Here is a 13,316-nt window from a genome sequence, read left to right on the forward strand (position 1 = left end):
TATTGAAAGCCATGAGAATGGGTGAGATTACTTGGGAAAGGAGTGTAGATAAAATAGAGAAGAGTTCAAGAATTGAGCCTGAGAATAAACCAACATTTAAAGATGAGGAAGACAAGTAGAAAGTAGCAAACTAGGAGAAAACCAGGTAGGTGTAGTTCCTAGAAACCAAGAGACAGAAAGAGAGAAGGATTTGCCATGTCAAATACTGAAGATAGTTTTTATGAAATGAGGATGGAGAAACGACCACTGAATTTTCCAGCATGATTATAATTTATCCTAGAAACAAGTGGAGCAGAATGGTAGGTACTAAAACCTAACTGGAATAGAAGAAGAAAAATTAGAGATATTTTTCAAGGAATTTGCTATAAGTATAAAAGAAATGGGACAGTAGCTAGAGAGGGTAATTATGTTGAATTTTTTGTTTCTGTTTTCTGTTTTTTTTTTAAGATAGGAGAAATAACTGCATGCTTTTATGGTGATAATCAAGTAAGAAAAATTGATCATTAAGAATGGGAGATAATCACTGGAGTCAGGAAGATACGGAATTTAGTGCGAAGTTAGGAGATGTAACTTAGTATGCTAGCATGACTAGTTAATCCACAATAACGGGAAATCAAAATATATGGGCAAAAATGCAGGTAGGATGTAGGATGTGGTTTTGGGAGCTTGTGAAATTCTCTTCTAATTGCCTCAGTTTTTTTTTCAGTGAAATCATAGGCAAGATTATCAACTGAGAGACAATGGATTGGAGGGTTGCTGGTTTGAAGAAAGAGGAATAGGTATGAAATAGTGATCTAGGGGGATAGAAGGACGTTATTATTGCTAAGAACCATATTGAATTTAGTGATCAGTAATTTAAATAAACGTCATGTTTTTGTTTTTGTTCGGTCATATTTACTGACATAGGTACAGACTCAAAATTGTCAGAGAGTTGATCCAGAGTAGTGTTTTTTCCAGGCAGTTATACTACGAAGGGAGAGAAGGGCAAGGGGGCTTAAAAGCAAGGGAGCCATATAATGATTGCAAATTAAACTTTGTCAAGAAGGAAGAGAGAACATCAAGGATTGAGGGACAGTGAAAAGTTGTTGGGATCACTAGACTGTCTCAATGAAAACAATTGTTTGGTTGGGTTACTTTGTAAACTGAGTAAGCTGGAGAGAATAGGAAATAGTGATTGAAGAGTGGGTTATTTGAAACGAGATTATCCTATTTCAGGATATTAAGGTTGTTTTCAGTTTTTCTTATTAAAAATAATGCTAATGGTTAACATCTGTGTATATAACAAGTTTTTTGTCTCCTATTATTATTTCCATAGCCAGTTATAAAAAGTAGAGTTAATAAGTTACAGGATATTAGCATCTTAAAGACTTTTGATGTTAGTACGTAAATTTCCTAAAGAATGTGTCGAGGGTATGTTTGTCTTAGCAACAAGTTTCCATTTCATGACGATTTTGCCAACACTAAGTATTTCATTCTTGCTCTCACTTTTAGTCTCTTTTTTTTCTAATTTGGTAGGTCAAAAAATTATCTCTATTTTCTTTTTCAATGTACAAGATAAACTTTTTTATGTAGCTATATCTAGGTATCTTCCTCTCTGTGGTTTCCACTTTAAAGTTTAGGAAGCACTCTATTCTAGAAAATGTGAGGAAGATATTGAAGAATTATTGAGAATCAGTCAGGTGGTAGATTTTAGTTATTAACCTTTCTATGTATCATCAATAAACAGTTCAAAAATAAACTGGAAGAAGAAGTTCCATTTGAAATAAAAATAAAAGTATATCTAGGAGTAACCTAAATGAAAAATAGAATAGGACCTAACAAACACTGGAAAACTTCACACACAGACATTTTAAAAAGATAACTAAAGATAGACAAAAACTGCTCCATGTTATCTAAGTATATGGATTTCCCAGGGATTTTTTTTTTTTTTTTTTTTTGAGACGGAGCCTTGCTCTGTCACCCAGGCCGGAGTGCAGTGGCGCGGTCTTGGCTCACTGCAACCTTCACCTCCCGGATTCAAGCGATTCCCCTGCCTCACCCTCCTAAGTAGCTGGGATTACAGGCATGTGCCACCATGCCAGGCTGATTTTTGTATTTTTAGTAGAGATGGGGTTTTGCCATGTTGGCCTGGCTGGTCTCGAACTTCTGGCTTCAAGTGATCCACCTGCCTTGGCCTCCCAAAGTTCTGGGATTACAGCTGTAAACCACTGTACCTGGCCCTCAAATTCAGTGAAATTTAATTGCTTGTAAAATTCCAGGGCAATAAAAAAATCAAGAATAATTCTAAAAATAGACAAAAGTAGTAAAATAATATTCATGCCTAACTTCAAAAATATTGTGGGCAGTGCTTATCATTAACTGAGTATTTGGCATATATTAGGTGCTATGCTATCTCATTTAATTTTTCAGTTCCCTGTAAGTTTGATTACTCTTAATTTCTGGATGAGGAAATGGAGATTCTAAAACATTGAATGTCATGTGCAAGTGTTAATTGTAGAATAAGAATTTGAACTTAAATCTGCCTAACTTCAAAACCTAGTCTCTTAGCTACTTGAGTATACTAGTAATTGGGGTTTGGGAACAATAAACAAATGTAAGAACGGGGGATATTAGCTCTACTAGGTATTAAAACAGATAGCAAAGCTATAATTACCAAAATACTGTGATATTAGTTTTAAAAAAAAGAAGACAGTAACACTTGAAACTTAAAAGTAACCCTGAAATGGTCTCTATTAACTGAAAAAGTCTATTCTATTGATCAGTTCCTGATGTGAATATTATACAAATGAGGAAGTGTTGATTTATTTTTTTAAATGGTGTTAAGCATTTGGTTAGTTGTTTGTGGAAGAAAATCAATTTAGATTTTTATTTATAATGAAATAAATTTCAGAAGCCTTAAAAGGGGTTGGGGAAGGAAATCCAGATGAGTGTTTTCAGTTCTAAATTTTATTTTAGCATGATTTCTGTCATAACTTTATTCACTCAGTTGTCTGGTGGAAACTTAGTTTTCTAAATCTTTTAAGATAAAACATTACCTTTTGTTGATGAAATATGATTGAGAACATTTTGAGAATCCCATTTATTTCTTTGGCTCTTTAGACTTTAGCAGCATTTAATAATTGCTTATTTGTGTAGACCACTATGCTGCACACAGTAGGAGGAGCCAAGACATGAGAACATTTTCTACTTCTCAAGCTGTTATTTTGTCTGAGATTAGTTATTAACTTTCCTGTATATCATAATGTCTATTTCAGATCATCTGAATTTTAGTGAATAGAACAAGAAATCTAATTTGCCAAGTATTTTGTAATAACTCTAAGAGTTGTTTCAATTTGTGATCCACTTAATAAGATGCAATAATTCATAGAGTCTCTCTTTTCCCTGAACTAAGACTTTATATGTTATATAAAACCATATTTAAGTCTTTACTGGCAAAATAACAGGTTAAGTTGATGGAAGAATTTTCTGAGACAGACATTTTTTAGCAGAAATTTATAGGAAGGTGGGGCTGGAAGAAGGCTTGATTGAATTCTGGAACAATTTGGTACAAAAATGTAAGTTATTACCTTGAGGCCAGGCACAGAGGCCCATGCCTGTAATCCCAGCATTTTGGGAGGCTGAGGAGGTGGATTACGAGGTCAGGAGATCAAGACCATCCTGGCTAATATGGTGAAACCCCGTCTCTACTAAAAATACAAAATTTAGCTGAGCATGGTGGCATGTGCCTGTAGGTCTATCTACTCAGGAGGCTGAGTCAGGAGAATCGCCTGAACCTGGCAGGCAGAGGTTGCAATGAGCTGAGATTGCACCACTGCATTCCAGCCTGGGCGACAGAGTGGGACAACATCTCAGGAATTTGAAAATGAAAAGATAACTTATAAAGGGGATTAATAAGCAATTATATTGGTGGATATGCAAAAATAACTCTTTAAAAATGTAGAGTGACTTGGATTTAATACTTAATGACAGTAATTTGACAAGTTTTTGGGAACCAGGCATTGAATAATTAGGTAAAGTGCTTTTCAAAAAAATCTGGTTTTACTTTTTGAACTATGAGGAAATACTAGTAATTGGAGCTGTTTTCTCAGAAAAAATTAATTAATTCTTTGTATTTTCAGCATTTTGCAACTTGTCATCTATACTGTATTATAAATGGAGACTATTGAAGTCTAAATGGGCAAATTTTTTTTTTCTTTTTTTAATTTGAGACAAGATCTTGCTCTGTTGCCCAGGATGGAGTGCTGTGATGTGATACTGGCTCACTGCAACCTCCGCCTCCAGGGCTGAGGCCATCCTCCCCCTGAGCCTCCTAAATAGCTGGGACTACAGGCACATGCCACTACGCCCAGCTAATTTTTATATGTTTTGTAGAGACAGGGTTTTGCCATGTTGTCCAGGCTGGTCTTGAACTCAAGCTCAAGTGATCCACCTGCCTTTGGCCTCCCAAAGTGGATTGCAGGTGTGAGCCACTGAGCCGGGCCCTAAATGGAAAATTTGATGTTTAGCCTATGAACATACATTTTTTAGATCTCCTATTCCTTCATTCAACTGACATTTGAATATTTATTATATAGGTAGGCTCTGTTGGAGGTAGGCAAGTTAGAATCTTTTTTGTCTAGTGAGGATGTTAAAACGCATAAGAAAATATTTGATTATGAGTCATTATGGTAAGTATAGAAAAGAAAGGGCTTATTTCTGTATGTACTGTAGAGTGTAGTTTAAATTTAATCACAGCTGGAATGATGAATGTGATTATTTCCTTTGCTGTAGTGTATTTATTTCTCTTTCTTTATCCCTTTCCTTTCCCTTCCTTTTCCTTTTCTTTTCCCTTTTTCCTTTCCTTTCTTCTCCCCTCCCCTCCCCTCCCAACCCCTCCCTTCCCCTCTCCTCCTCTCCCTTTTTTGGACACAGGGTTTCACTCTGTCTCCCAGGCCGGAGTACAGTGGTCCAATCTCGGCTCACTACAATTTCCGCCGCCCCCACCTCAGCCCCCACCTCCCAGCCTCCCACCTCAGCCTCCCAGGCAGCTGGGACGACAGATTCGCACCACCATTCTTTGTGTATGTGTGTGCGTGTGTGCATGCGTGCGCGTGTGTGTGTGTTTTTCGTAGAGACAAGTTTTCACCCTGTTGCCCAGGCTCATCACCACCATTCCTGGCTAAATTGTGTGTGTGTGTAGTTTTCATAGAGACAAGGTTTCGCCGTGTTGCCCAGGCTCATCTGGAACTTCTGAGCTCAAGCCATCTGCCTGCCTTGGCCTCCCAAAGAGCTGGGATTACAGGCGTGAACCATGGTGCCCTGCCTTCTGTGTATTTCTTACTCTGAGTCTTTGACATTTGATAATGTAATCATTCCTTAGACTCCTTTCTTATTTATAAAAGGTGATACATTTTCAGGACTGTGATTTAGAAATCTTTTTTTTCCTCTCAAAAATGCTTGCAAATAAAACATTTTTTTTCTTGGCAGAGGTTACGCACAGAAAATAGACTTTTAAAACAGCGCATCGAGACATTAGAAAAAGTAAGTAAGTGACTACTTATGCAAGCTTCTGTTGAATGCCTAGTGTTTTTTCTGTATATTAAAAATCCTCAAAAATTCTGGCACATGTCTCCTATGTTGTAGTATTGACTGCTTAGCTTGCTTACCTTACTATTTAGCCAGATAACTTGTTACTAATAAAAATTGATCAGTTGTACTGGTTCTTAAACATTCATATTCACGTTTTAACTGAGATTAAGAGTAACATATTGATACTATTTGTTTTCTTTACACATAATTTCTAAAAAGCATGTTCTTTTAGAATTTAATTGGGAGTCCATTCTGATACAGCATTTAAAGATGAGTTTCAAATGTTGCCTTGGACTTTCTAGCATATTGAATGTGGCAGTGATTCCTTTAAGGCCTAGGAGTGCTTTTAGTTGAAGTGACTGATTCCTTACATAAAAATTCACTCTCATGTTGATTTTCAACACAAAGGAATTGTGCATAAACTTTTAGTTCTTATAATTATTTTAGTATCTACATGTTAGATTTTCTCTGTTTTACATAGAGTAATTGGGCAAATATGGAGATTTTGCATTATTTTTCATACTGTGCTTTTGATGAAGAATCTTTTGTAGTCATTTACAGATGCTATAAGAATGAATTGAGTAGTAAAGGTATGGTTTAAGAATTTTGCTTTATTAAAAGAAAGACATCTGAATTCACAAACTCTTTTGGTGCTTTTTTCTTTTTCTTTTTTCTTTTTTTGAGACAGAGTCTCCCTCTGTTGCCCAGGCTGGAGTGCAGTGGCTCAGTCTTGGCTCACTGCAGCCTCCGTCTCCCAGGTTCAAGCGATTCTCTTGCCTCAGCCTCCTGAGTAGCTGGGATTATAGGCGGCCGCCAACATGCCTAGCTAATTTTTGTATTTTTGGTAGAGACAGGGTTTCACCCTGTTGGCCAGGATGGTCTTGATCTCTTGACCTCGTGATCCACCTGCCTCGGCCTCCGAAAGTGCTGGGATTACAAGCATGAGCCACTGTGCCCAGCCACTTCTTTCTTTCTTTAACTAGAGATGAGAGTAAGTAGATTTAAACATACCCCTCATCATATTGCCAAGGATCTTAAAATCTTCCCTGAAAATCTACAGATAGTCAAGAAATAAATAAATGGAAATATGGGTATTTTGCAGTATTTGTCGTTTGTTTGAAAAGTATTGATGATTTCATATTAAATAGAAGTACATAAGGACAGGATATTTATTACATGTCTGCCGTTGTTGTGTAATAATTGCAGATACATAATATTAAGTCAAAAATAGTTTCCCTGTTTTTCTGTCATCATGTTAGGGTTGCTATGAGAATAATTCTACTTTTGGTGACTCCACAGGAAGATTGAGCTTGCTTTTAAGTTGTTTTAATTATATACTCTTTTTTCCCACTAAATATCTAGCTTACAGTCAAATATGCATCTTCTTAGTTGTTGTTTTTTTTTTAATCTTTGGAGTAAGACATTTAAACTGGGAAAGGATTATAATATTTCATTCACCCTTCGGAAGGATAACGATGCTGTAAGAAAGTGTTAAGTTTGGATTTTGCTTCTAGAAAACTGAGTTCCCTTTTTTATTGGCTTAGATGGCCCAGGTGTGTCACTTAGCACTTAGAATTCTATAAATACTATGTATCAATTGAATTCTGTAATAAAAAAGTATACTTTCTCAGTTATTGCTAAAGTTTAAGTTTAGCTCATTAATTTTATTTGTCATATTTTCCTTGCTTTGTTTCTTCGAAAGCTGCGGTTGCACAAGTTGCTGTCACACTTTATAATTGGAATTGCTTACTCAAATTCCTTCTCCCTTTCATGTAAGTGGGTTGACAATATGGATTAAGTCTAAAAGATGTAAATATATCAAAAGAAGCAGAAGAAATATTTGGCTGAGTGCAGTGGCTCACGCCTTTGATCCCCTGCACTTTGGGAGGCTGAGACAAGAGGATTGCATAAGGCCAGGAGTTCAAGATTGGCCTGGGTAACATAGCAAGACTGTATCTCTACAAAAAATTTTAAAACTAGCTAGGTGTGGTGGCACACACCTGTAGTCCTAGCTGCTCAGGAGGCTGAAGCAGAAGGACCAACTCCTTGAGCTGAGGAGTTGGCAGTTACAATGAGCTACATGATCATGCCATTGCATTCTAGCCTGGGTGACAGAGTGAGACTCTGTCTCTATTTAAAAAAAACAAAACAAACAAAAAAATTTGCTTGTTCCAGGTAATGAAAAACCACTTGGAATTTGTGTTTGGTATCTTCTGGAAACACATGATTTTCAACCACCTATCCTTGTTTTTATATATTTTTCTTAAGGTTTAAAAATAAAAACACATTCAGTAAAAAATGGTTTTAAAATGTAAATGTCCATTTTAATTAGCAATGAAAAGTAGATGGAATTTGGGTATATTTGTTTCTTTTTTCCTAATTTTATCACTTTTATTTCTTTCTCTTATATTTCTATCTGAATTTTTCCTTTTGTAGGAAAGTGCTTCCTTGGCAGATAGATTGATACAGGTATAGTTTTTGTTTTGTTTTAGTTTTTTTAAACATCTTCTCTAACTTCTAAGGAAAGTCCTAAACCTTGAAATTCATATTTTAATGCATGCAATTTTACATGCGTTTTTCTAGAAATAATTTTTTGGGTGGTATATGTGGGTATAAATTTAATTTTTTATAACAAGGTGTTATCTTGGTTTGTTTTTGCACGTTTTAAAGCTAACCTTTTTAAAGTATTTATTTCAAAATGTCAATAAGTGGATTCTGTGAAATTAACTACTATTCATTGAAAATTTTAGTCCTGCATGTACAACTCAGTAATATTGCATGAATTAAATTTTTCTTGACTGAAAGAATTGTTCTTGTCAGGTGAATTTTTCGTTTAGTTTTCAAAAATTTGCTGGAGCAATAACAAGCTGCTAGCTAATGATTACCTAGGCTGTTCTATTCGCTGAGGTGACTTTTTTTTTTTTTTAACATGTCAGAGTAAATAACTAAACCTCACAAAGGCAGTCTTTCTTGAATCTATCCTAAATTGCTTTACACACAAAAAAATTATGTCCTAAGGGACAAGTGACAAGAGCCCAGGAGGCTGAGGAAAACTACCTCATAAAACGGGAGTTGGCCACCATCAAACAGCAGAGTGATGAGGCCACTGCTAAGCTGGAGCAAGCTGAAAATACCATCAGGAAGCTCCAGCACCAACAACAATGGGTAAGGAGTCTGGTAGTGCTTTTCTCACCTTTCTCATCCCTCTTCCTTTCAATCATTTTTTTTTTCATAGCACAGATTTTGTGCTGTTGTTTTAAATAATTTTGTTTTAGACTTTGAACTTTTAAATTATACAATTTTATGTTCTGTGATATTTAGGGGTCTTATTGTGGCCTAAGGACTCCTGTTCTAATTTTTTTCTGTCTACATAGTTTTGTTAGAAATAGGTAATATTTTCTTTCCTTACACTGTGTTTTAAGTAATGGGAAATAAGCAGTGTATGTCAGAATTGCTTTTAAGTTTTTAGAAATCTGTTTTCATAATAGGTATCATTTTGCTAACAGTAATTTTTAAATCCCAACTTCAGCTAGTTTTTGTTCATTGTGCAGATGAAATATTATCCAGCATGCAGAATATATGCAATTATCTCATTTAAAGCTTCGACAATGTGGCAATTGTGTCTTACGAAATACTATTTCTTAGACTTCCTACCTCAAGACATTGAATTATGGGTTAAGGTGTATGCCTATATTTCAAAGGGAGAGAAGTTGCAAAGATGAAAAAGATTAACCCTTTAAAAATTATCTTAATTAACCTAGGGTGTATTTCTAATTATCTTAATCAACCTAGGGTGTGTACTAAACGGCTACTAATTGTACATCTAGCCTCAGGTATCTTTTGCAGCTTAGACATTTTCCATTGGCAAATTCAGACAAGGGTAATCTTAATCAGGAATATGAGGGTAAAAGAAAAGCCAACTGTTTATCTTTGAAAACATATTGTTTCTTGTTTTCAAGAAACAATATGTTTTCATCCTCAAGTAGGCGCTAGATTGTAATAAGTAAGCAGAAAAAGTTGTTAATCCTGGAACTCTATGCAGATCTGGAAGGCAAATAGAGTGACTGCAAAGTAGGACATTCTTTTTATTCAATAAAATTAAGAAACAGCATCATCATCTCGGTACAAAAAAATCAGAAAGAAAAATTGGCATCGCTTCTCGACCTTTTGGCTAAGATCAAGTGTAGAAAGAAAAATTGGCAATTGAAAGGGTCATAAACATCTTTTTTTTTTCTGTTATTGAAGATTGCTAAGAAAAATGAATAGGAGAGTGGCAAAATAATACTAAAAAGAAGGGAACTCATATTTTGCTCCACTTTTGTATGTAATGTCAATAATATCAAAGCATTAAAAAGAAAAAAACAATTGTGGAGTTATATTAGGAATTTACCTGAAATAAGTTACTTCAATGTGATTTTCTGAAGAAAACACAATAAGTGTTGTTTGCATTTAGCATAAGCTACAGTCATAATACATTAGAATCATGAATTAAATTTTTTACATTGTTTTTCAAATATTGAGACCTGTTGATAGATGTATATCAAAGGGCTAGAATGCTGGTTTATAGTGAAAAATTTAACTTGGTGAGCAAAAATGGCCAGAATAAAGTGAATGAACACATTCGGGTAGAAAGTGAACATCTGTTGCTCATTGTTTTAATTATAGCCTTCCAATATAACTTTATGAATTCTTCAAAGTTCCAGAATAAGGGTTTTAAATCTGTATTCCAGCAGGAGGTATTGAATTACCAATATAAGCATCCACCGCCACTGCTCCCTACTGCCAAATAGTGGCAATTTATATGATATAAAGAGCTTTGGATTTTATTTATGTAACTAGATTCTAGTCCTGTTTTGCCAACTGTGTGATCTTGTATACTCAAAGACAGTTTTGTGTATGTGTGTGTTTTTTTCCCAAATGATTAAATAGGGCTAGACCTTCTCAGGTCTCTCTCTTTCACTTTTAAAATTAACTTCATCAAAGTATAATTTATATGTAATAAAATTCATCAAATGTAGGTATGTAGCTTGATGTGTTGGAAATGTATGTAGTTATGAAACACTATCACAATCAAAACAAATAATATTTCTATCGTTCTCTTTATGGTTCACCACCCGCCAACCCCAGCAACCTGTGTGCTTTCTTCACTATAGTTTTACCTCTTCTAGAATTTCAAATAAATAGAATTGTAAGGTATGTGACTTTTATGTCTGGCTTCTTTCACATAGCATATCTATTCACTTTTTTGATGATTTTTGGAAGTTTTATTTTTAATTGACACATCAAATCAGAGTAATTAGCTAACACATTGATTGCCTCAAACATTTATTTCTTTGTGGTGAGAACATTCAAAATCCCCTCTTCTAACTATTTGCAAATATACAATACATTATTGTTAACTATAGTCACTCTACTGTACAATGTAACGCCAGAATTTATTCTTCCTATCTAACTGTAACTCGTACCTGTTGACCATTCTCTTCCCATCACCATGTTCCCAGTTCCCTCCGTAGTCTCTAGTAACCACTATTCTATTCTTAGTTTCTATGAGATCAGCTTTTTTAGATTCCACATATGAGTGAGATCATGTGGTATTTGTCTTTCTGTGTCTGGCTTATTTCACTTAACATAATGTCCTCCAGGTTCATCCATGTTGTCACAAATGACAATTTCATTTTTTAAAATGGCTGAATAGTGTTATTTTTATACATTTAGGGGATCCAAGTGCATTTTGTTACATGGATATATTTCGTAGTAGTGGAGTCTGGGCTTATTAGTGTAACCATCAGCTGAATAGTATATATTGTATCCATGAGTTAATTTCTCATTCCTCACCCCTTCTCGCCCTGTTACCTTTCTGAGTCTCCAGTGTCTATTATTCTATGCTCTATGTCCATGTGTATACATTATTTATTTCTCATTTATAAGTGACAGTATGCAATATTTGACTTTCTGAGTTATTTTACTTAAGATAATATCCTCTAGTTTTATCCATGTTGCTGCAAAAGACATAATTTCATTCTTCTTAATGGGTGAGTAATATTTCATGGTGTATATACACACCATTTTTTTGTATTCGGTCATCCATCAATGGATACTTAGGTTGATTCAATATCTTTGCTATTGTGAATAAATCTACAAGAAATATATGAGTACAGGTATCTTTGATATAATGATTTTTCCTTTGGGTAGATACCCAGTAGTAGGATTGCTGGACTGAATGGCAGTTCTGTTTTTAGTTCTTTGAGAAATCTCCATACAATTTGTCATAGAGGTTGTACTAATTTCCATTCCCACCAGTAGTGTATTTGTGTCCTCCTTTTTCCACATCCTCACCAATATCTGTTATTTTCTGACTTTTTAATAGCCATTCTGACTGGTGTGAGATGGTATCTCATTGTGGTTTTAAGTTTAATTTCTCTGATGATTAGTGATGTTGAGCATTTTTTTCATATGTTTGTTAGCCATTTGTATGTCTTCTTTTGAAAAACATCTGTTCATGTCCTTTGCTCACTTTTTAATGGAGTTTTTTTTTTTTCTTGTTGAGTTGTTTGAGTTCCTTGTAGATTCTGGATATTTGTCCTTTGTCTTATGTGTAGTTTGCAAATATTTTCTCCCATTGTGTAGGTTGTCTTTTCACTCTGTTGATTATTCCTTTTGCTGTGCAGAAGCTTTGTAGTTTAATTAAGTCCCATTTGTCTATTTTTGTTTTTGTTGCATTTGCTTTTGAGGTCTTAGTCATGAATTCTTTGCCTAGGCCAATGAGCGGATAGGTTCTTCCCAGGTTTTCTTCTAGGCTTTTTAAATTTTCAGGTCTTAAGTTTAAGTCTTTAATCCATATTTTTCTCCTTCTCTTTAATCCATCTTGAGTTAATTTTGTAAATGATGAGAGATATGAATCCAATTTCATTCTTCTTCATATGTCTAATTTTCCCAGCACCATTTATTGAATAGGGTGTCCTTTTCTCGGTGTATGTTTCTATCAAGTTTGTTGAAGATCAGGAGGCTGTAGGTATGTGACTTTATTTCTGATTTTCTATTCTGTTTCTTTGGTCTGTGTGTCTGTTTTTATACCAGTACCATGCCATTTTGGTTACTATAGCCTTGTAGTATAATTTGAAGTTAAGTAATGCAATACCTCCAGTATTGTTCTTTCTACCTAGGATTGCTTTGGCTGTTCTGAGTCTTTCTTGGTTTCATATGAATTAGGATTTTTTTTCCTAACTCTGTGAAAAAAGACATTGGTATTTTTATAGGAAATACATTGACTCTGTAGACTGCTTTGGACAGTATGGTCATTTTAATGATACTTATTCTTCCAATCCATAAGCATGGAATGTTTTTTCCATTTGTTTGTGTCATCCACAATTTGTTTCATCAGTATTTTGAAGTTTTCCTTGTAAAGATCTTTCACCTCCTTGGTTAACTGTATTCCCAGGTATTTACATTTTTTTGTAGCTGTCGTCAATGGAATTTACTTCTAGATTTGGATCTCAGCTTGATTGTTATTGGTGTACAGAAATGTTACTGATTCTGTTCATTGGTTTTATGAAACTTTAATGAATTCTTTTATCAAATCTAAGAGCCTTTTGGAGGAATCTCTAGGGTTTTCTAGGTATAAGATTGTAACATCAGCAAACAGATAATTTGACTTCCTCTTTTCCAATTTGAGTATCTTTCATTTCTTTCTCTTTCCTGGTTGCCCTGGCTAAGACTGTTAGTACTATGTTGAATAAGAGTGGTGAAAG

The 13,316-nt window shown here is 34.8% G+C and overlaps 1 protein-coding gene across 2 annotated transcripts in view; it reads left to right on the plus strand.

The window, feature by feature from the left end:
• The window catches only part of EVI5 (ecotropic viral integration site 5), a 275,206-nt gene that overhangs the window by 113,332 nt on the left and 148,558 nt on the right, over positions 1–13,316 (plus strand). For both annotated transcript variants that reach the window (XM_030825042.1, XM_030825043.1), the window contains exons 11-13: positions 5,467–5,520; positions 8,005–8,037; positions 8,587–8,733. In XM_030825042.1, the coding sequence (XP_030680902.1) occupies positions 5,467–5,520; positions 8,005–8,037; positions 8,587–8,733 (234 nt within the window). The remainder of the gene's footprint in view (positions 1–5,466; positions 5,521–8,004; positions 8,038–8,586; positions 8,734–13,316) is intronic.

The sequence above is a fragment of the Nomascus leucogenys genome, chromosome 12 (genome assembly GCF_006542625.1).
Source record: "Nomascus leucogenys isolate Asia chromosome 12, Asia_NLE_v1, whole genome shotgun sequence".
In the NCBI taxonomy this organism is placed as follows: Eukaryota; Metazoa; Chordata; class Mammalia; order Primates; family Hylobatidae; genus Nomascus; species Nomascus leucogenys.